A 20693-nucleotide genomic window follows, 5' to 3' on the forward strand; every position below is an offset into this window, starting at 1 on the left:
GCTCAGGCTAGGATGAAGTGGAGAGCTCCATCTTCTCTGGTTTCTGGGGACAGGGACCTCCAGGACTCTCAGTTCTCTGTATCTGTTCCCCCCATTTGGCTCACCAGCATTCATAACCTGTCATTTTGTGGACCACACACCACTGGAGGTGTCTTCTGGGGCTGCACTCCTCTTTTTTTTCTTTCCTCTCCTTCATGATTTTCTTCCTATACTTAAGTAGTTGTTTTTTGGTGTGTTTGGGTTTTTTGTTTCTTTTTTTTTCTTTTTCTGGGATGCTGAAGGTATTGCCTCCTCTGAGCATGTGCTCGCTTTTTTATTTTGGTAGGCCCATCTCTCTTTCCCCAAGATCTGTGTAGCTGTACCTGGATATGAGCAGTTTTCTCCTTCAAACTCCATTGCACCCTGGCTCCTCATCTGAGAAAGAGGGAAGAGGGGCTTTTATTGTGCTGGTGGACTTTGCCCATCCCTCTCCGGATCTGAATAGGCCAGCATTATTTCACAAGTGCTAAATCCACTCACAATGGTTTTAAATGGTTGAGCTGCTGAGCCAGCTGAACAGCAAACACCAGAGGGGAAACCACATTTCGTGAGCGCTTCAGATGCCTTCAGACTGTACGTGGAGCCATTGAGAGCAAAGTAAAAGCCCTTTGGCACAACTCCCTTCGGCAACTTTTTCACAGCCACATGTCAAAAATGGAGGCTGGCTAAGGAATTGGTCCAGAATCAGCTCCCAAGAATCTAGCACATGAAGATGAAGATGGAGTTCAAATCTGTTTCTGTTAAAAGGGAGGAAAACAGCAGCATATTATATTTTCTTGTAGCATATTAATCCTTTTCTGTATGTCTCTCTGATCAGTGTGGATTGCCAGTCAAAGTATCACCATGGGCAAAAGATGAAAAAACCCCAGGCGCTTATGTTACACAGGAATATCTTTTATTGTATTTGTGTCTGTATCTGTTTTCCTTATTCTTTACGTCTAAGTTAAGAAGAACCCAGATTGTATCTCATGGTCTTCTGATCATCCCAGAAGAACTAGATCTTCAGCTAACATGACCAGCCAAGAAATATCCAAGAATGCAAACAATTATCCCATTGCAATAAGATGGATGAAGGCCTATCTAAAGGAACTGCTATTTCTGTCTCTGTCCAGAGTTGTGAAGACAGGGGACTGTCTTCTAATTCTTCCTTAGAAGACATAATTGCATATTCCCTAAACGAGTTCTTTCACAATGATCTGGGTTAGCTTAGACACTCAGTAATGGAGGTTTCCCAGCCCAGACAGTCTTGATAGAGTAATTACTTTGAGCAGTTGCATTGAGGGAGCAATAATAATTGGTGGTGATGGTGAGGATGAACCTCCCTCCTTCAGCACTTCAGCTCCAGTCAGCAAAACATGTGTGGCCACAGCCTGAAATCACACAGGGACATGCAGGAATATTTCATCTTGAATCAGCTAAAAAAAGATGCAAGCTTAAAGTAGAATAGCTGCATCAAAAACTTGTATGGTCATTCTGAGTCAGAATTTATGTTTAATATAATTTAGCTTGTTTCACTTTGGCTTTGGGGTTTGCTTCCTACACCAACATAGTTGAGCATGACTTTAGCTCCACCAAGACAGACGTGCAAACACAGCTGTGTGCCTGAACTTTTGAAAGTGTGTCGAAATTTGTTTCCAATTGATGTTGAAGTTACATTCAGCAGGGAAAGAATTGTGTTTGGTTTCTCATTGACAGCTTCAGTTAATGTTCTTCTTTACATTGTGTGAAGTAACAGAGTGGTCTCTGATGACTAAATAAAACAATCATCTTTAACAATTTCTTAAAAAAATAATGGAGATTAAGAATTTAGCCAGTGAGAAGTAGTGGTGAAACCACAGAACACACTACTGCTTCATGGCAATCCACCCATCCAGAGATGCTCAGTCTTTCCTTCCTGCTTCTGTCACTTTCTACTTGTGTGTCCTTGGGTACATCAGTGGTCATTTAACTGTCTCTGCCTTGACTTAATATCTGTAAAATAGGCAGGAAAACACCTCTTGCTCCATGTGGGGATCGTGAAATTAAATTCACTGGTATTTATAAAATGTTTGGAGAACTAGGGACAGCAGAACTTGCTTCTCACACAAGTCTTGTGAGAGTATGGAGTATTGCTGTGTTGTTATTTTCTGTAGAAACATTCTTTCAGTAAAACAGGTTAGAGAAAAATGGTTGGTTGCCCTTTGGCTCTTGTTAGATTGGTAGGAGTAGTTATTTTTCTCACATAACTAAGGTCTGTGGTGAATTTGGGGCTTTTTTTTTTTAATCCCCCAAAATATTATTTGGAGTTGTGTGAGTGCAAAGACAAAACTGCAAATATGCATAAATATTTGCAAAAATTAAAAACCTAAAGAAAAAAAAAAGAGCCTGAACAATCCACAAACCAGTACATGATCTCATTTTCTTGTTCTCATTTCTCTAAACCTGCTGGCAGGATTCCCCCAGAATTTCTAGCACTCGCTGAACCTTGACCCAAGCAGCTTCATGAGAAATTTCTTCCCCAGGGGTTATTTTGGAAAGAAAGTTCTAAGATCCTGATATAATGGTTTTCACATCTGTAATTATAGTCACACATCTGATTCATGTAATTTGACAGGGAATTATAACCTGCCTGGTTCAAAGGAGTGTGTCAAGGTGTATGGTAACTGTTGATGTGAATCTTGCAGCATCTGCAAATGGGCTCTTCTATCATTCTAGTGTCCAATTCAAATGCTTCTGTTATGTGTTTACATACCTGGGGCAGTCTAGATTACAGTAGTGGAGCTCATTTCTTATATTGCCTTTTCTCAGAGAGAGTTTTACAAACATTTGTCTCACAAGCCGGGGATGGGGAAATGGCAGTGAAAATGCCCATGAGCACTTTCATACTTGGAGAAGCTCACATTTCTGTGTGTGGTTATTGTACGCAAGCAGCATTGCCCATTTTTGGTTCTCAGAAGAGAAAACTAACAAATGAATACATATTTTTCAGGAAGGGCTGAGAAATGGTGACTTGGGCTGAAGGCTTCCATTTTTAGTGGCTAAATGAGCGGAGGTGCTGTACCTGTTTGTCAGCTGAGGGCGAACAGAGAAGCAGGTGCATGGTTTCACTCTCAGGCGTGGGCTGGAACGAAGCTGAGGGAGGCAACTTTTTGATAAAAGATGCAAAAATTGATTTAGCCGTGGTTTAACAGGTACTTCACGTTGCAGAGGACTCCCACCCACAAAGATGTCTCAGTGGGAGGTTTTGCTGTTGGCCAGCCAGGAGAACCGTGTGTTGCCACCACCATAATCAGGTTTACGATTACTCACTAAATAAAAGCCACTCCTTGTGCACTCAAATCTGCAAGGTGCAAGTGTGGGTGAGGTGTATCTGTATCTCAATGTGTGAAACACGTACATGGCGAGAGATGGTGCCCCTAAAGGTTGTGGCTGAGGAGGAGATGGTGGAATGAGGGGCAAGGGGTCCCGCTGGTGGCCGAAGCGCAGGCGCTGTGAGCAGGCCAGGCCAAGCTGGCGGTGCAGCACGGGGGCAGCAGGAGGGTTGTCCTGGGATGGTTTGGTGCGGCTGCTGGCTGATCTTGTCCTCCAAACGGGGTGTAGCTGTGCTGCCTTGCTGCCACTCTCAGTGGGGCATGAGGCCCCTACCACGCAAAGCCCTGAATGTCCCCTCGGTTCCCGGTGCTGTGCAGGCACCATCTTGTCACCCCAGGTCCTGTGCCACTTCACCCCCTTCCCACCCCCACAGGGAGACTCCATGCCTCCTGGGCCTTGCTCCCTCTCTGCTCTCCCTGCTTCAGTTGTACGAGCTTTATAAAGTAGCCACAGAAATCTGTTATTATTAATAAGCTTTTGTAGCTGCCAACCTCTGGGGTCCTCTCCCCTTACTTCAGGGGAGGTGGCAGCACCCCCCAACCCAAGTGACTCCCTCCCTCCCAATCTCCTCTTCAGAAATGTCTGGGCTTCCTCAGATTATTATTATACAGCCCATTTCCCCTCCATCACAACTTTGACCATTTCTAGATGTGACCCAAGCTCCGGCTCTGCTGTGGTTATCAGACATGGAGGCGAGGTGCTGTGCACTCCAGTCTGCAATGAACCAACCCTACAAGGCAGCGGGGGAAAAATGTCCTGTAATTTACTGTTATGGCAGCCCCAGCTCTGAGAGAAACTTGTATGTCTAGTGCCATATGTTGTAGACCAGTATGCATTGTCAGTGTGGACCTATGTGCAACTGCAGGCAGAGCTTCTCACGGAGCCCGGGGAGGTCTGGGTATCCCTCGTCCCTGCGAGGCCGAAGAGGCAGCACCACTCGTACGGCAGCTTTGCCTTCTGCCGCAGCGGGCCCGGGGTCTGAATGCTCTGCAGTCAGTGTCCTCTGGCAGCACAGCCTCCTTTCTGTAGTTTATAGCACTGGCAGGCAACTTTTTAGATACATCAGAGGAAATGACTGTTCTAACGGCACGTCATTGCCTTTTTCTTTCTGCTGCAGCGTTATCTTAATCCCAGCCTAACCCTAAACCCAGCGGAAAAATCCTATTTAACAACAGCCCCTTGTACTCTTCTGCGAGAGGCCTCTGCATGCCTATTGTTTCAGTGAGAGCAGATTTACTGACTGGTGGCTCAGGCAGGCTAATTCACTATTTGCTATGCTCTCTATCAACAGCCCCTTTGCCCCCTTTCTCTTCTCTGCCTTCACATGCAGGGCTTCACGATGGACATGGGCTGCCCAGTGCACAGCATGGGACCCGGCTCCCTCTCTCGGAAAGACGTTGATACTTTTATTTCACCACCCGGCAACAAGGTGGAGTGCAAGGGACCAGATCAGCCTCCGGTGTAAGGCCACTGATTTCCATGGGATAACTCCAAGGGTATATTTGACTCCACATGTGCCTCATTTTCCCCGGATACCCTAAAACCTGGGGTCCAGTTTCTCAAGATGAGAAAATACCATCCCCATGTTTGGGAAGGGCATAAGTGAACATTCACCCTAAGTGGGAAGGCTGGCCGTGTCCAGGCAGAGCGGGCAGGAGGAATGTATAGAGGAGAGGAGAAATGCCACATCTGACTACAGAACAAAGGACCAATTAATACTGGTAGTAAGAAAAAGTCTCCTTCTTCTCAGCGTGTTGTGATTGCGCTGGCTGTCTTCTAGTGTGAGTGTTACTGGTTTCTGGGACCAGCGTGGGTAATGCTACGTAGACTTGCAGGTCCCTGCAGCTGGGGGAGAAGAGCATAGGATCATTCTTGCTCCTAAGCGTGATATCCTATTTCACACCTGTCTTTTGACGAACTAGGACACGGTGAATCTCTGCCTAACCCTCTAGCTAGCCCTCTAAAAGCTTTACTCTCAGATAGCAGTCCGAAATCTTGCAATCTGAGTGACGTCCACTAGTGAGAGCAATCATTGCTACTGTTTGGGCCTTCCCTGCTTCTTCCGCTGGCTACACCCAGACTTGGACATTCAGCTAGCCGATCTGAAGTGCGGGCTAGCTGCCACTGAAAGGAGGGATCCTGCTGCATGCTCTCATGGCCACTCAGTCTTAGTCATTGTCAGTTGTCTGATCCTCCTGAGCACCAATGCAGGACAGCAAACCAGAACACTAACCCTGCCAAAAAGTGGTTAGTTTTCTCTGAGTTAGCTTCTCTAAACCAGCTTTACCAGGGTCAAATGAATGGTACAGGTGGTGGAGTGCACCCCTGGGAGTAAGGAGTGGGATCTGTTTGAGGGGCTGTAGTAATTGGATTAGTTTAGTTAAAAACACGGTGAGGTAAGTTCCTCAAACTCTTAATGGCTGAGTTGCACACACCATACAGGGATGTCACAGGAATGGCTCTTTCTGAAGCACTTGCGATTTTCTTTCTGAAAGGCACTTTCTCTCTCTCAACACAGACTTGTCATTATCCAGGCCTAAATTACAGAACCCAAATAACGCTACTGAAGTCCACTGGGGCAGGGACACTGCTCGGTTGGTGATATTAGACCGCCACCGTTCTAGGAAATCGCTGAAGGAGAGTAAAGGTCCTACGGCACTAGAAAGCACAAGCTGGCTGTTGCTGCAGAAGCAGGCAAATATGTGCCGAAGCCAAGAACTTGTAAGCACATCACAGCCTTGAGGCACAAGTTAGAGCCACAAAAAAAACACAAAACCAAAAGTCTAACCCAGTTGTGAACACAATCCCTGCATCTCCTCATCAGGCCTAGACTGAAAGTGGAATGTGGGATTTACAGTGATGAGTGGGACTTTCCATTTGTTTTGTGGGCATTTTGGAAAAGTCCCCACTGTCAGGTCTATAGCTAATGCTATTTATCTGCCTGTCTAAAATCTTGCTGCTGTAGATCTGGTTGAAAACTGAGCACTGGAAGTAAATTATCCAATTATTTAAAATCTTTTTTCCTTGCAAGTTGCTTGTAAACCTGTCTTTATTTCCACAGATGTATTTTGCATTTAAAGTATTCACCAAACAGCTTCTGCCAAAAAATTTCAGTGTAGGGTCTGTTTTCCAGAATGATTATTTTATCTGTTTACTCTTTTTACTTTTGATGTGTGAATGATTCCCTAAATGGTGAGGTATTATTTCTGCTTCTTGTCCCAGAGGATTGTACGTTTTTTTATCCAAAGAGTAAGAAACTATAAAAAGAAAGACGCAACATACAATATATAGCCTCTTTTGCAACACGAATACGGATAACATTCATGTGGCGCACATCCCTGAAACTCCCATTTATACAGAACATACCCATTCATGAATAAGAAAATATAAAAATACAAACCTAATAAAACTCTGGAGCCATCTAGTATCAGCCCCAATCTTTGCTCCGTTCTGCAATATTCATCTGGGGCTCTGACAGACTTAGCCGTGGCAATAATGTGTGAGTGTTACTGATTTCAGCTGTCCACAGACTTTCCCCTGGTTACAGCCGCTGTGGTGGGAGTGGTGGAACGGATGTTGTCTCAGTCGCTCCCATTCAAAGTCTGGTACATTGGCTTAAATCACCGATGAAACAGGGTTGTGTTAAGAGGCCAGATCGTGAACTGCAGCAGCTGAGGTACACAGCTAAACAGATTTAATGGGTCTTTTGCTGCTGAAAAGAACCATCCTGTATGTTTCCCTCCCCCTCTTTCCCCCCCTGCAAATCTCTATGGAAGGGTTGGAGATGAGAGCCAGGGGGAATAACAGCATAAAGAAGTGCAGATAAATCAGCTAGAGTGTGACTATCAAAGCTATACTTCTAATTTATAAACCTTTGTTTCCTGAAGTAAAAAGAAATTGGTGATGGGATCTTGTTGGGTTGTTTTATTCATTTCTTTCCCAAAGGTGTTTTTCTGATCCCAGCTGTCTCAGGATTTACTCTGTTATATCTCATCAGGTTACTGGTCTGCCTGCCTGGTTTCTTGTCAATGGCAGATGCTTCACAGGGGAAGGTGAAAGTTTCACTTGGAAGCCACAAATAGAGATGTCTGGGAAGAAAAATGCATCATTCAAATTAATTAATGTTAAAGTTTTATCTTTTAATAGGTAAATTAATCTTTTTAATCAAGAGATTTTAATTCAAGTTTTATCTTTTCTCTTAGCACTTGGCTGGCTGGCATAGATCTGGTGAGGCTGCTCTACAGCCTTGTGGCTTTTTTTTCCATTTCAGCGCCATTTCCTTTTAGCATCTCTCCGTGCACAGTTTGAGGTTTTGTTAGTCTTCCTAGAAGTCAGAACTGGAAAACAGACTCCTTTGAAACACACAGAACAAGAGAATTTTTGTGAGGGAGAAAGTGGATTAATGGGAGATACTTCTTGCTGTTAAAAAGCAGCCCTAGGTCTCACTTATGGACAGTTGGTGTATAACTTCTCTAATGCAAGATACCGCTCGCAGGCTGGTCAGCAATTGTGCCGTTGCTTGTAGGGAACTGAAAAGGGTATTTATTTTTATCCTGCTATTGGCTTATGGGATTTGAAAGTACCTTTTTTAGCTTGCATAATTGTAAATATTGTTACTGGACCTCCTGACCTCCCAATGCTTGCTCCAGTATTTGACCTTCTGACCGGCTCCAGGAGATGGCAAATTCCACAGGCTGATGACACGCTGGGTGAGGGAGAGGCTCCTGTTATGGAGACTTAATTTTGCTGAGTGAGCTCCTGTCCTCATGCTTTAGGATGAGCAAAAAGGTTGGGGGCTTATCTAAGTTCCCCTTAGAGCCGTCTTAAATCTCGATTGCCTCTTCTAGCTCTATGCTGTGCTTGGCCAGAGGCTCATACTGTTTTCATTCTCTTGTTACCTGTCAAGCCTGGCTATGTAAATGTTATATAAGAAATGCTAGTAGGTACTGTGCAGCTGCTTTGGGTACAGGACCCTCTCCCCATAAATAAAAATTCCTATTTCTGTGTTGTATCATAGTTAACTTTCATGACTGTTCCTGCTACTCCATCCAGGAACTCTTTGAGGAGAAGTGAGTCATGCGTTACCACCCCAGAGCATGCAGTGCACATTCCCACAAGCTCTTCATAAACCTACAGCTGGAAGCTTCAGAGAAGACACCTGCTCCGTGTTCGGTGCGCAGAGCAGGGACTTAAAAGAGGCTTTTAAATGTACTTTCAGCTGAAAGAGTTTTTTTTTCCTTCCACTGATCACTCCTTCCCTCACCTCACACTTCTCAAGTCACGTCGTGCCAGGACCCTCTGCTTGTCTCAGCTATGTGATCGTATGCAACGCTCTTTCCCTCCCCTGCCAGCACTGTATATTTCCTGTTCATAAGCATGCTGGAATCTGTGTGCATTCACCTATATTTTGTACTGTCTGGTGGCTTAATGAAATCCCTGTAAGGTGTCGCAAAGAAAATCTCAGTAGCATGATTTTTCTTGTGGCAACCTGTGTAGAGGTGGACAGAAACACTCCACACCTTTCTGCTCTAGAAACAGATAGGTATGCTCTTTTCAATTTTGTAACTGTCGTGGTTTAACCCCAGGGGGCAACTAAGCACCACACAGCCGCTCGCTCACCCTCCCCTGCTATGGTGGGATGGGGGAGAGAATTGGAAGAGCGAAAGTAATAAAACTCGTGGGTTGAGATAAGACCAGTTTAATAACCGAACAAAAATAAAATAAAATAAAATAAAAATAGTAATATTTAAAAAATTGTAATGAAAAGGAAAACAACAAAAGAGAGAGAGAGAGAGGGGGAAAAAACCAGGAAAAACAAGTGATGCAACCGCTCACCACCCGCTGACCGATGCCCAGTCAGTCTCCGAGCAGCGATCGCTGCCCCTCAGCCAGCTCCCCCCCAGTTTATGTACTGAGCATGACGTCACATGGTATGGAATATCCCTTTGGCCAGTTTGGGTCAGCTGTCCCGGCTGTGCCCCCTCCCAGCTCCTTGTGCACCTCCTCTCTGGCAGAGTATGGGAAGCTGAGAAGTCCTTGACTTGGTATAAACACTGCTTAACAACAACTAAAGCATCTGTGTGTTATCACATTATTGTCATGCTAAATCCAAAACACAGCACTATACCAGCTACTAGGAAGAAAATTAACTTTATCACAGCTGAAACCAGGACAGTAACTCAAGGAACCTTTGACTTTCTTGGCTTATTTATTTGAGTATCGTAAAGGCTGAAGATGCTGAGGATCACTTTTGGCTCTTTCTCTTGGGTTGAAAGGGAAAAATCTAAAATCCAGATTTTTCAGAAGTTTATGAGCATTTTAATCGGTGAAGCTGATTTTTTTCCTTCTATGAAACCTGGGCTTCAAATCCACTATAGACCCGAAACTTTCCATTGGCTGGAAAGATTTCATACACAAGGAGTTAATCTGACTTTTTATTTAGCGTAATTTTCTTGTTCTCTTTGCCCTTTGCCCCCAATTCCTGGCTTACTGACTTCTATATTTTTCTCCTTATTATCTAGTTCTAGGAAAGCCTAACCTCTCTCTTCCTTAGTCCTAAATAGAGTACATTTTCACCAACTGTCACAGCTACCTGTGTATCTTCCTCAGTTATTGTTTCTCTTATCTGAGCATAACTGCTCCCAGGTCTTAAAAAACTGCTCTGCACCTCATATCCCAGCAGAGTTATGTTCTGCAGGATCAGGGAGTCTCGGTCCTTCCTTCTGGTTAAGGATAATTGTCCTGATTATTTCCAAGGGCACAAATCTTTCCATTTTAGTTTCTTTGACATAGGCCAAAGGCATAAAAATTGAGACCCCAGATGGACTTCCCCATTTTCAAGTCTGAGGATGGTTGAGACCATTACAGACAGAAAAATCAGCTGCAAAATTTGGACCCTGCTGCCAGCCCTCCCAGGGCTGGAAACTGTGCCCCGGGACAATGTTTTATATTCTCCCCTTCTCCAGAGTTGTCTGAAGTGTAGATCTAGACTTGAACTTCTGAAGTTTGACGGGTGTTTGTGATCTGGGGTTTTGATTCCATTTCATCTCTAATAGTTTCTTTTTCCAAACCCTTGGGTAGTTGCCCTTTCCTAGAACACACACTGAGCTCAAGAAACACCCTTCTTAAAAAACACAAACACTCAGAAGAGGAACACAGAGAACTGAAAGAGCTTCACCAAGAAGTTTTGTTTCTCTATAAACCCTACATAGGAAACCCTGGCCTCTGCATTCCCTCAGCATTTGCTGTATTTATTTCTTTTCCTCCTCTCCAGATTGGGAGCATTTTCTGCCAAACAGAGAAAGGCTTTGTGAGATGAGGAACAGCTCAGATTTTTGCAGCTTGTAAAGTATGTGCTGCCTCGTTCTGAGAGCTGAAGGCTAACTTCTGCCCCTGCTGCCCCTCCTTCCCCCCAAAAGCAGCTCTTTTTAGCAATACCCCTCTTCTTACTCTTACTCTTTTGGAAAAAGGCTCATAACAGCTCCTGGCAGAACAGGGCACAGATCCTGCCGCTAGCTTTTCTTCAAAGGAGAACAGAGGAAAAAAGCAGCACTGAATTTTCAAGTGAAATTGGCTGCCAAAGCTGAGGAGCAAATGATAGGAGCGGTGGATATTTCCCCCAGACCAGGGATCTTCCCTCCCACTTCTCCCTCCCACGGGCATTTCCCTGAGATGGACTCACTTGAAGATTGATGCTCTCCCCTTCCGAGGCCATCCTTTTGCCCCCAGGTCTCTTCCTCTGCAGACCACGCACGGAGCGGGGCACTCTGTGCTCTTGGAGACTCTCTCTTTGCTGGACCGGGACGTGCAGCTGCTGGAACAGACCTGCTATTCATCTGTCGGCGGCCGCCCGCCTGCCTTGGCATCAGCTGGGGGGCGAGAAAGGGGGTGGCACGCCAATTCTTCATTGTCCGGGTAGTCCGTGGAACAAACGTCCCTCTTAGACTTTCCGTGACAGTTGTGTTCATTACGTGTCCGTGCTACCTCTCCGAGGCCAGCTGAGCCTCATGAGCTAACTTGGGCTGGGACGTGGTGATGCAGCCAGTGTACCAAGAGGTTCCTGGCATGGGCTGTGCAGCCGCAGCAGCGATCCCGATCTCTCCCTCTCTCCCCAGCGCACAGCAGAGCGTACGGATGAAAAACTAATGGTTGAAGAGATTAGGTCCAGAAAGTGGTGCCTGCTAGCTGCTGCTGCTGCTGGAGCAAAGATACTGTTACGGCTCAGATAAAATTTCTGCTTTACTCTGTTTATAGTCCCTTCTTCTCAGTTTTCTCCCCAGCCAAAATGCCCTTCCTTTCCCCTCCCCAACATTTTTTTAGTTGAATTTGATACGTCTCGTCTTAGCTGAAATCAAATCTTGCTTTCTGCTTAAGTTAAAAGCAACTACGAATGACACTGGAATGGAAACCTATGCAGGCAGAATCAAGTCACAGTGTAGGAAAATATGTTGTTATTATTAGGTGGAATCCTCAGGCAGAAAAATCGGTGTAACTCTCTAGATTTTAGAGAAACAGAGTAGCAGAGCTACTCTGTACTAGCTGCAGTTCAGCTAGGCACGTTTGGCTTTTGAAGGACAATTTCTGTAGTTACAGTAGCATAGAAAATTTATGGTAAGTAATATATTCTGTTTAAACAGTTTAGCCAAATGCATGTTTTAGTACTCCAGACTGACTAAAAGTGCTGACAAGTCTGTCAGTAGACAATCCTGTTGCATTGATGCTTCCCAGCAAAAGGCCTCATTTTGCAATGAAAATCCCAGTGCTTAGTACTGCAAGTTCATTTCAAAGTGCTGATGAATTTAGCCTCTCTGCATTCCTCTCAAACAGCTTTTTTTTTTTTTTTTTTAACTTATAGCTGTATGAGCTGAAGCAGCGAGATGCGTTTAGGGACCGGGCTAATGTCACGCAGGAAAGCAGGGCTAGGATACAGCTCATTTCATCCTTAGAGTTTGGCTTAAGGCTGAAAGCCCATCAGGAACCATGAGGCTGATTCTACAATCAAAAGCCACCCTCATGATTCCTACTTTTGAATGAAAATTAAGATCCCAGTGCCTTGCTATCACTGAAGTGATTGTTTGAATCCTTCAGGGAAATGGAGGTGAGGGACAAAGAGGCCACTCATTGCTACTTTTAAGCACCTGTTGGCTTTTTTTGTTTGTTTTTTAAATGTAAGCAGCAGTTAAACCAAAATGCAGCCATATGCTGCTGCTGTTGACTTGCTTTCCTGATGGGAATCTGTATGTTAACTAAAAACTGTCTGTAGGTATACTATTGCACAGATGTTAATACAGATAATTACCTGTTTTAATTTACTTTTTTTAGTATAGTCTATAAAAAGATGCTATGGTTGATCAGTTTATAAACAAATATTGTTTATTAATAGATAATTTACACTGGGTGGGTGTCCACTGTGTTTGTTGAGGCACTCCTGGGAGTTAAAAGGACTTCATGTTGTGCAGGTCCTTTGTGAACAGGCTTCCAGCAAACGACCCATGAAGCCTGGCCAAAGTTTTTTGAGTCCCTATATGTGCCATAAGCATAAAAACAACTCCAAAATATCTTCTAGTGGTCAGACAGGAATGAAGTATCTATCATTTTATTTAGTAGGTAAACAAATATCACCAGTGTACAAATTTCAGACAAGACTGCATGATATATAACAAAGTGCCTTTTTAAAACTAGTTTTTCTTTTTTTTTTTTTAAACACACTCTCCAGAGAGGTCGTGCAAAGAATAATAATCTACAGAAATCAGTCAAATCTTACAGTAACCCTTGTGTCCTTGTAGACACTTCAATCAAACCAGGTTCCCAATGCCCTCTCCCAGGATAACATGAAAGAGTCTTTCTGCAAAGCGTATTAGTAGTAATGGCTGTATTAGCCTCCCTTGAAATGTCTGGAGCCAAACACATTAGAATGAGAAAACTTCAAATAATAAAATTTGTCTTGAAAATTATTTGTCTATGTCATTAATAGCAAAGCTCAGAACCAAAAAAATGTGAGAAGAGTGGGGAGTGGGTTTATTTTAATTTGGATTGTAACAGCTGCCCAAGAAAGGAGTGCCTCAATTATAACTAAGATTTACTTGTTATTAAATGTGATTACAAAGAACTACATTTTTCAAACTGTCTTTCTAGTAACTGTTAATTATGATGCAAGAATGCACCATTGTAATGGTCCAAAGATTAAGGTATAGAAAATGCAGCCCAACTTCTAAAAGGGATTGTGTGACATGAGTGGCAGCACTCACCAGTTTTAGACTCAACAGCCCCTGAACTCTCTTCCAGTCTGTTTTTATAACACAAGAGAAGTGGGAGACCTCAAAAACCTGGCTGTTCTAATGGATGTTGATTGATTAGAGAGTGTTTCTGGTAATGCATACTAGAGATGGATGGGGAAAGAGAAGTATTCCTTGAAAGGAGGGTGGGGAGCATCTGGGGCACGACGAAGAACAAGTATGTGATTTCCCTTGCAAGATCAGCCCACGCTAGCTGAGAGTGGAGGGGGGGCTCTGTGGATCAGCCACATTCACTGGGAAGGAGCACGCATGGCAAAGTTGCTTATTTCCACCCCCATCCTCTTCCCTCCCTTATACCAGCCAAAGTGCTTGTGCAGCCACCCAAGAAACCAGACAGGAGAACTTCTTCCAGCTGGAAAAAAAAATTAATTTGCAGGCTATTTTTTTGGCTGGGATCAGATCCCTGACCTGGTTCTGCACATAACTGCACAAACACGCTGGCAGTAGGGAGGGCGCCCGGCGGGAAATGGAAAAAGCAGCTGGGAGTGGAGAAGGGTGGGGACAAGCCGGTTCAAGCAGCATTGCTGCTGAATGTGTAACCACAGCGTTGCAATGCTGGTGCCACCAGTGGGGCTGGCCTCTGCAAAGGGGACATGGGAAGAAGAGCTGCAATTCTTGGGCTTCAGCACCAGCCAGTAGAGACTGCTGGCAGCAGAAAGTAGGCCATGCTGTGTGAAGACTGACGCAAGAATTGCTCTTCCCCACCACTCTCAGATTTGTTGCGGTACTCGAGAGAGAACCATAACCAAGACCACGGGAGTTTCTGTAGGACAACTACACTTCTAACAGAGCAAATAACAGGGCAACTTCACTTCTTAACTCTTCCCAGGCCTTGATTTTGTGTTACAGAGTGGTTTGGTTTGGTTTTTGAGACACCCTTTCTCCACCCTGTAATTTTGGGCCACCTCTTCACTATATCAGGAAAAAAGTGTGCTACTGATCTATTATGGGTGCATTCACCTGATTCTCTGAGAGGATATGAAAAGAGCTTGACCTGTTTGGCCTTACAGAATGAAAACCAAGAGGGATACTGACGCCGACTACAAATCCACTAAACTGGAAAACTGTAGGGAGATGGAAACACAGCATTAGCACAGGAACTAATTAATAACCTGGACAAGAAAAAATGCTAGGTTAGAAATTAGAGGAAGGTTCTTGGGTGCCTAAGTGCTGATGTTCTGGAGAAGCCAGCCAGTGACAGTAGCAAGGACAAGAAAGTGAACTGGACTGGAGATGCAGTTTGCTGAGTTTACCAAAAGGATTACCTGATATGGCTGCCTGTGACAGCCAGGGACAGGCCCTGCTAACCATTCTTGTCCCAGGTCCCATTTCCCATGTTTCACTGGTGGTTGTCTTTGAAGAGCAAAACTCAGCAATGCTGTAGTGCATGCCGCTGCAAAAGCGAAGGCAAGTGACTAGGTAGCCAAAGGCCCATTTTTTGTCATTTCTTTAGGAGCATTAGTCCCATTGTCTTTCATTTAATGGTAGGGTTATAGCTCCTGGTTGGCAGGACTAGCTTCACCTTTTATAGGAGAGAAGCACAGAGCATAGCCTAGTTGTTTGGAAGAGTGATAATCTTAAGGAAGGCTCTGGAGACAAAGAACACAAAGATGCAAGTAATACTTCTAAAATTCTCCCAGAGGGTGATAAATGAACATGTACTTATCCAATGAATCATTAAATTATATGAAAGCAAGGCTAGAAGGGATTTTAGGGAGTCACCAATTCCTTCTCCTGCTCCAAGAGCACAGCGGGTCAGTGGTACCTGTCCTGTTAGCACAGATGTTGCTCCAGCCTGCTTCGAAAGCGTTCCAGCTGTGGAGATTTCCAAGGTAGCCTATCCCAGTGCTTCAGTAACACCATCCTAACAGCTAGAAATGGTTTTGCTAATATCTAATAAAAAAAAGTCCCTGCTGCAATTTTAGCCTGTTATTCTTATCGTCTCCACGTGGGAGAGAAGAGATTATTTCCTTCCTCTTTGCTGCAGTCGTTTACATTTCTGAGGACTGTTATCATGTCTCTGTTCAGTCTTCTCTTCTCTACATTTAAGAAAACAAAAATTCCTTCGCGGTTTCCTCACAGGTTATATTTCATAGATCTCTCAGTGCTCTTGTTGCTCTCTGAACTCTTTCCTGTTGAATTATTGGAGAGTTTTGAACTGTTGGCTGTCTGCATTAGCACAGGTGAAAATGGTCATAGGGGTGCAAGTGAGAAAAATAATAGAGGAATAATCTTCTGTGTATTTGGATTGATAATGGGAGTCTGGAGCACTGTAATTTTTGTGAGGTCTGACTAAGTGTGAGTTTTCTGTCTGTCCTTGAGAGAAAATCACTACTTCCCACTAGAAGGCCAGCACAGATGCTAGACAAGAAAGATTCTTTTAGCACTCTTCAACTTTTCAAAATGTTGTGGTAAGCCACAGCCAGAGTGAGAACAGAGTAAAGGTGGATCAGGCTGTAGGGAGTCCAAGGTCACCTCCTGAAGCTCATGTAACCGGCTACTGATAATTCCCAGAAATCCTAGCAGCCCAGACTTGCTTTGCCTCTCTCAAAGGAAGGATTTGGAGCGATGAAACCATGTCCCATTTGGAGAATAGTTTCTGAAGCCTGAATGCTCTTTCCTGGGTGCTAGACTGTTGGATTTTGTCTTTCTTAGTCAAAAACTTGCACTGGAAAGGTAGATTAAGAACATTAATTAACCACAGGCCTCCTGGAGAAGATAGTGCTCAAGAAACAGGGAGCTCAGTCAGACTACAGCCTGACTGGCAGTTCCTTGAGCTCTTTGAGAGCTCGAGTGGACAAATAACTCCCATGTTAATCCTTATCTTCTACACGGGAAGGCGTGAGAGGTTAGAAAAGGGTTATGTGCATTCCAGTATACACCCCCTCTCTTTAACACCTCAGCCACAGCCTACAGAAATTACAGGTTGCTTCATGCTCTCTTTTCGTCTCATTAGTTCAAGACAGACTGATACTTGAAGCTTTTTCAACATCAGTGGGTCAGGAGGCACGCACGTGCATGCCCACACACACACACACAGGCACACCCCCCATTACATGATCGTTGTTAACATTGCATGGTCTTTTAGAGAGTCATAACACATCCTTTTTTTCTGAGTCCTCCAGTGATTACCAAAACATCTTCCATGATAGTTCTGAACCTAAAACTTGCTGCTATCTAAATTCCCTTGTGTATATTTCTACTGACTTCAGTGCTTACGGCCTTGGTCCATATCTGACTTTGGCCTCAGCAGTGTTTCCCAGCCTTGCTGTGCCTGGCAGCTTTGAAAGCCATTTTCCAGGGTAAAGTTTGGAAAGCTTATCTAATTAAGACTCCCTCCTACGTGCTCCTTTGCTTTTATTCTGGAAGTCTCCTCTGAATCTGGCCCTTGGGAACTGGGCAAAATAAGTATCTCCTCTTCTTACCCTTTTCTGTATTGGTACTTTTCCTGGTGTTCCTCTCTGCTTGAACTGAGTCTTTCCTGAACCTGACCCTGGCAGGAGATCTTGCCACGGGCACATTTTGCATGCTGTGAACAAATGCTGCAAAGTTCCCTGTTTCACCTGTGTGACATTTTCCCAAGGATCGTTTTGAAGCTCGAACACAATCGTGGATTACTCATACTCATAATATTCGGATCACTCCCCTTTGCTTCAGCTGGAGTTGAATACATCTTGCAGAAAGCTAACAAGTCCTCCACATTTAACAACTCCCAAATTCCCTCTCTTGCACCCTCCCTCCTTCTAGTGTCCACCCCCACCTCCCCACCTACTGCTGCAGAGAACTGACCCAACGATAAGCTGAGGGGTAGATCTGGAAAAGGCATGTTAATGGCATTCCCTTCTGCCACCTTTATTTATTCCCATCTTAATGCCACACACTAAATAAAAAAGAAACCCTCAGCCTACTTACTCTCTCCCTTCCCCCATCTCTGCCCCCCTGACAAAGTTTCCAAATAAACCTTGAAACCCACTATCAGTTGTAAAACGTCTAATCAATGAAAGACACAGGAGCCAGTAATATGAAACCCTTTGCCTCAAGATCTTAGTGTTTCTTACTGAACTTCAGTCTTTAAGGTCAGGCATTCTAGCTGCTGTTTGGCTTGATGTTCATTGAATACAAAGTCAAACAAGGGGCAAGCCTGAGTAGGTTATTCCTCTGTTTACAAAGCAAGCAGCATACTGACTTCTGGCAAAGTGGACATTAAAAGGGCATCCTCACCTAGAGGACAGTGGGGAAAAATAGGGAGAGATTTTTGTATGGCAGGACCTGGAGCATCATTCTCAGTGGGCTGCTTTGCCCCCCAAGTATTGATGAACTGCAGACAACTCAAGAAGCAATGACTGCAAGACAGTGAAAGACATAATTTGCAAAGAACTCTTTTAAAAGCAAAGCATGTGGAGGATAGCTAAAGTCAATACCTCCTACAAAGTCCCTTTAAATCCACAGAAAGTCCTCTTGTCTACAGCTAGCTTTATAGCAGCCCCGAAGGGAGACAGCAGGGGAGGGGGAGATGGCACCAATATTTGAAACAGGAGGGAGGAGGGAAGTTATTTAAGGAGGTAAAAATACAAGTACAATGGGATGAAATTAAAACAGCAGCACCTGACAATCATACAAAATTTACTGATGTTTTGGCATCATGTCTCCAGGAAGAGGAAGACCCATGTTTTTATGATGGTTCTAATTTGATGTGATTTAGCTCTGAGAAAGGTACAGCAACAAGACAAAACAATTGATTTTTATGGTGGAAGGTGGGATTAGGAAATTCACTGCAGCTATTGGATCTGGCTTGAACGTGCTTTTGCTTTCTTGCTGTGGGGTTCCAAGGGAAAACAGAATTTTCAGGCTCAAAAATGGTTTCTGTACAGACATTTATGGATACATTGTTCCTCCCTGCTAGGATCTCCCTATCACAAACGGGGACTGAGAGGTTTTAACATCTGGTGTTGTCACCGAAAATCAGGGATAAAACTCCTTAACACTGGGTGTATTAAAGAGCAGGCATTACTTTATTCGTAATATATATTTATTCGTACTATATTATTTACTATATTATTACTTTATAGCTTGATTAGTCCAGCATTTTATCTTACAACTATTTACAACAGTGTCTTCAAACAATTTTGTCAACAAGCAGCTGACATCTGTCTACATTTGAAAGACAGTCTATTTAGTTAAATCGCCAAGTGTTACAAGTGCTGTGGTTATGGCAATGCCTCAGGTCAAGACCAGAAATACAAAGTGCAATAATGTATATTATTCAGAAGGTCATGTTACTGAGGACAACCCACCCTACAGTCAGTGGAAAGACTTTCTCTGTCTTTAAAGGGCTTAAGAGCAACCGTGTACTAATCCAATAACTACGTGCAAAATATGCATTTATTTGTTGTCAAACTCCTTTTTTGTGCTGCAAATTGCAAATCAAAAACTTGTGCTTAATCTGGTTTGACGGGTATTTTACATTATGTGATGCAGACAGAAGAGCTACTAAAGTGTTTTTGCTTTAGCTTTGTCACTTCCTCAGCATTTGTGACATTTGTGAGAAGCCCTTTTAAAGATCTTTTGCAGTAAAATTCCCCAGTGGAATGGGAGAATTTCAGGCCTGACAGTGAGTCCTACTTGATGAAAATCACCGGTCTCCACAGTTTTGATTCTGAACCAGACACAAGTATTTCACTGGTGTGGTTCCAAAAGCTTTGCTGGAATCCCTCTGATTTACACCCATATGAGATCAGCGTTAGGCCCCAGTGTTTTCATTTTTCATTTGTTATTCTTGGCCCTAGTGTCCTTTTACCACTGTTGAATACAATGTTCCTAAAACACCAGATGTGCTTGTGAGATGAGGGAATACGGCAAAAAAAAAAAAAAAAAAAAAAGATTGCAGGGATTCACTAAACAACACATGATCTTCTTTTGCCCCACAGTCTGAATTCTGGGCTTTTACACCAGTATAGCTGCATTTATTTCTACAAGACTGTTTCTGATTACCATTGGGAAATGAAGTTATAAATCTTTCCTCGTATAAGTACTTTTGTTACAGTAGCTCCTTAACAGGATCATTGCGCTATGCTCAGTATTAGCTTCTATAATGACTGATGCTTAATATACAACATTGGCCACAGATTTTGCACAAATTCTGGGTTTCCAATCACTTTTATAACATTTCAATCACTAATTACTTACTGGTTTCAAAGTATTACGGGCTTTGTTGCTCTTTCACTACAGGCTAACTCACTTAGTGCTCATATTGGGTGCTTGGAGATCTTAAGTAACATAGTTATAACACATAGTTCATACCAGTTATCACATACTTTATACCAGTTAAAACTGGTGGGAGATCCAAATCTGCCCCAGGATCCAGATTCCTTTGATGTGGTAGGAAGAACAGGTTCAAACCTGCAGAGTGCTGGCCACTCCAATCTTAAACAGCAAAGCATTAAACAAAGTGCTGAGCTTTAGTTGAATAAGTAATGTGACCAAACGACCCGTCTGCTCTTCAGCCCGCACAGCCAAGCTCTGTGTGAACAGGGAAGCCAAGGCTGTGTGTGATCACCTGCATCATTTTGTGCTTGAACCTGAGACCTGGCTACCATAGCCAGGCTACAGCAAGCTACTCACAAAGTCATCTGTTTAAAAGGTCTGAGGCATCTTCACTGGTTATGGAAGTTACAGGGAATTGTCTTCTCCCATCTTGAAGTCATTCATTCACTATTGCCACTGAAGACCAGGCTGCAGGTAAGGGAAATGAATGAATGGAAATAAAGAACCAGAGAGCATCAACAGCATTCTACTGTGTATCCCATCAGAAATTAACTTTCAGTTTGTTAGGGTGAGCTGTTGCTAAAGTATTGTGTATCTCTAATTAGTCTTTTGGGATGATAAATGTTTTGAAACATTTCTTAAAGCATTGACAGTCATGCAGGCAGCAACAGTAAATTTAGTACTTTAGAGTCATGTTTTGTTCTCATTTGTACCGCAGTATATTGGTAGTTGATCACTTGGTGT

At 43.6% G+C, this 20693-nt stretch overlaps 1 protein-coding gene across 1 annotated transcript in view; it reads right to left on the minus strand.

The window, feature by feature from the left end:
- Nucleotides 1-11197, minus strand: part of NINJ2 (ninjurin 2) — a 49357-nt gene extending 38160 nt beyond the window's left edge. Inside the window, exon 1 of the mRNA XM_076341052.1 lies at nt 11072-11197. Coding sequence (XP_076197167.1) covers nt 11072-11104 — 33 coding nt within the window. The 5' untranslated portion in view covers nt 11105-11197. The remainder of the gene's footprint in view (nt 1-11071) is intronic.
- Between the last annotated feature and the right edge of the window lie 9496 nt (nt 11198-20693).

Source organism: Aptenodytes patagonicus, chromosome 1 (genome assembly GCF_965638725.1).
Source record: "Aptenodytes patagonicus chromosome 1, bAptPat1.pri.cur, whole genome shotgun sequence".
Taxonomy (NCBI): Eukaryota; Metazoa; Chordata; class Aves; order Sphenisciformes; family Spheniscidae; genus Aptenodytes; species Aptenodytes patagonicus.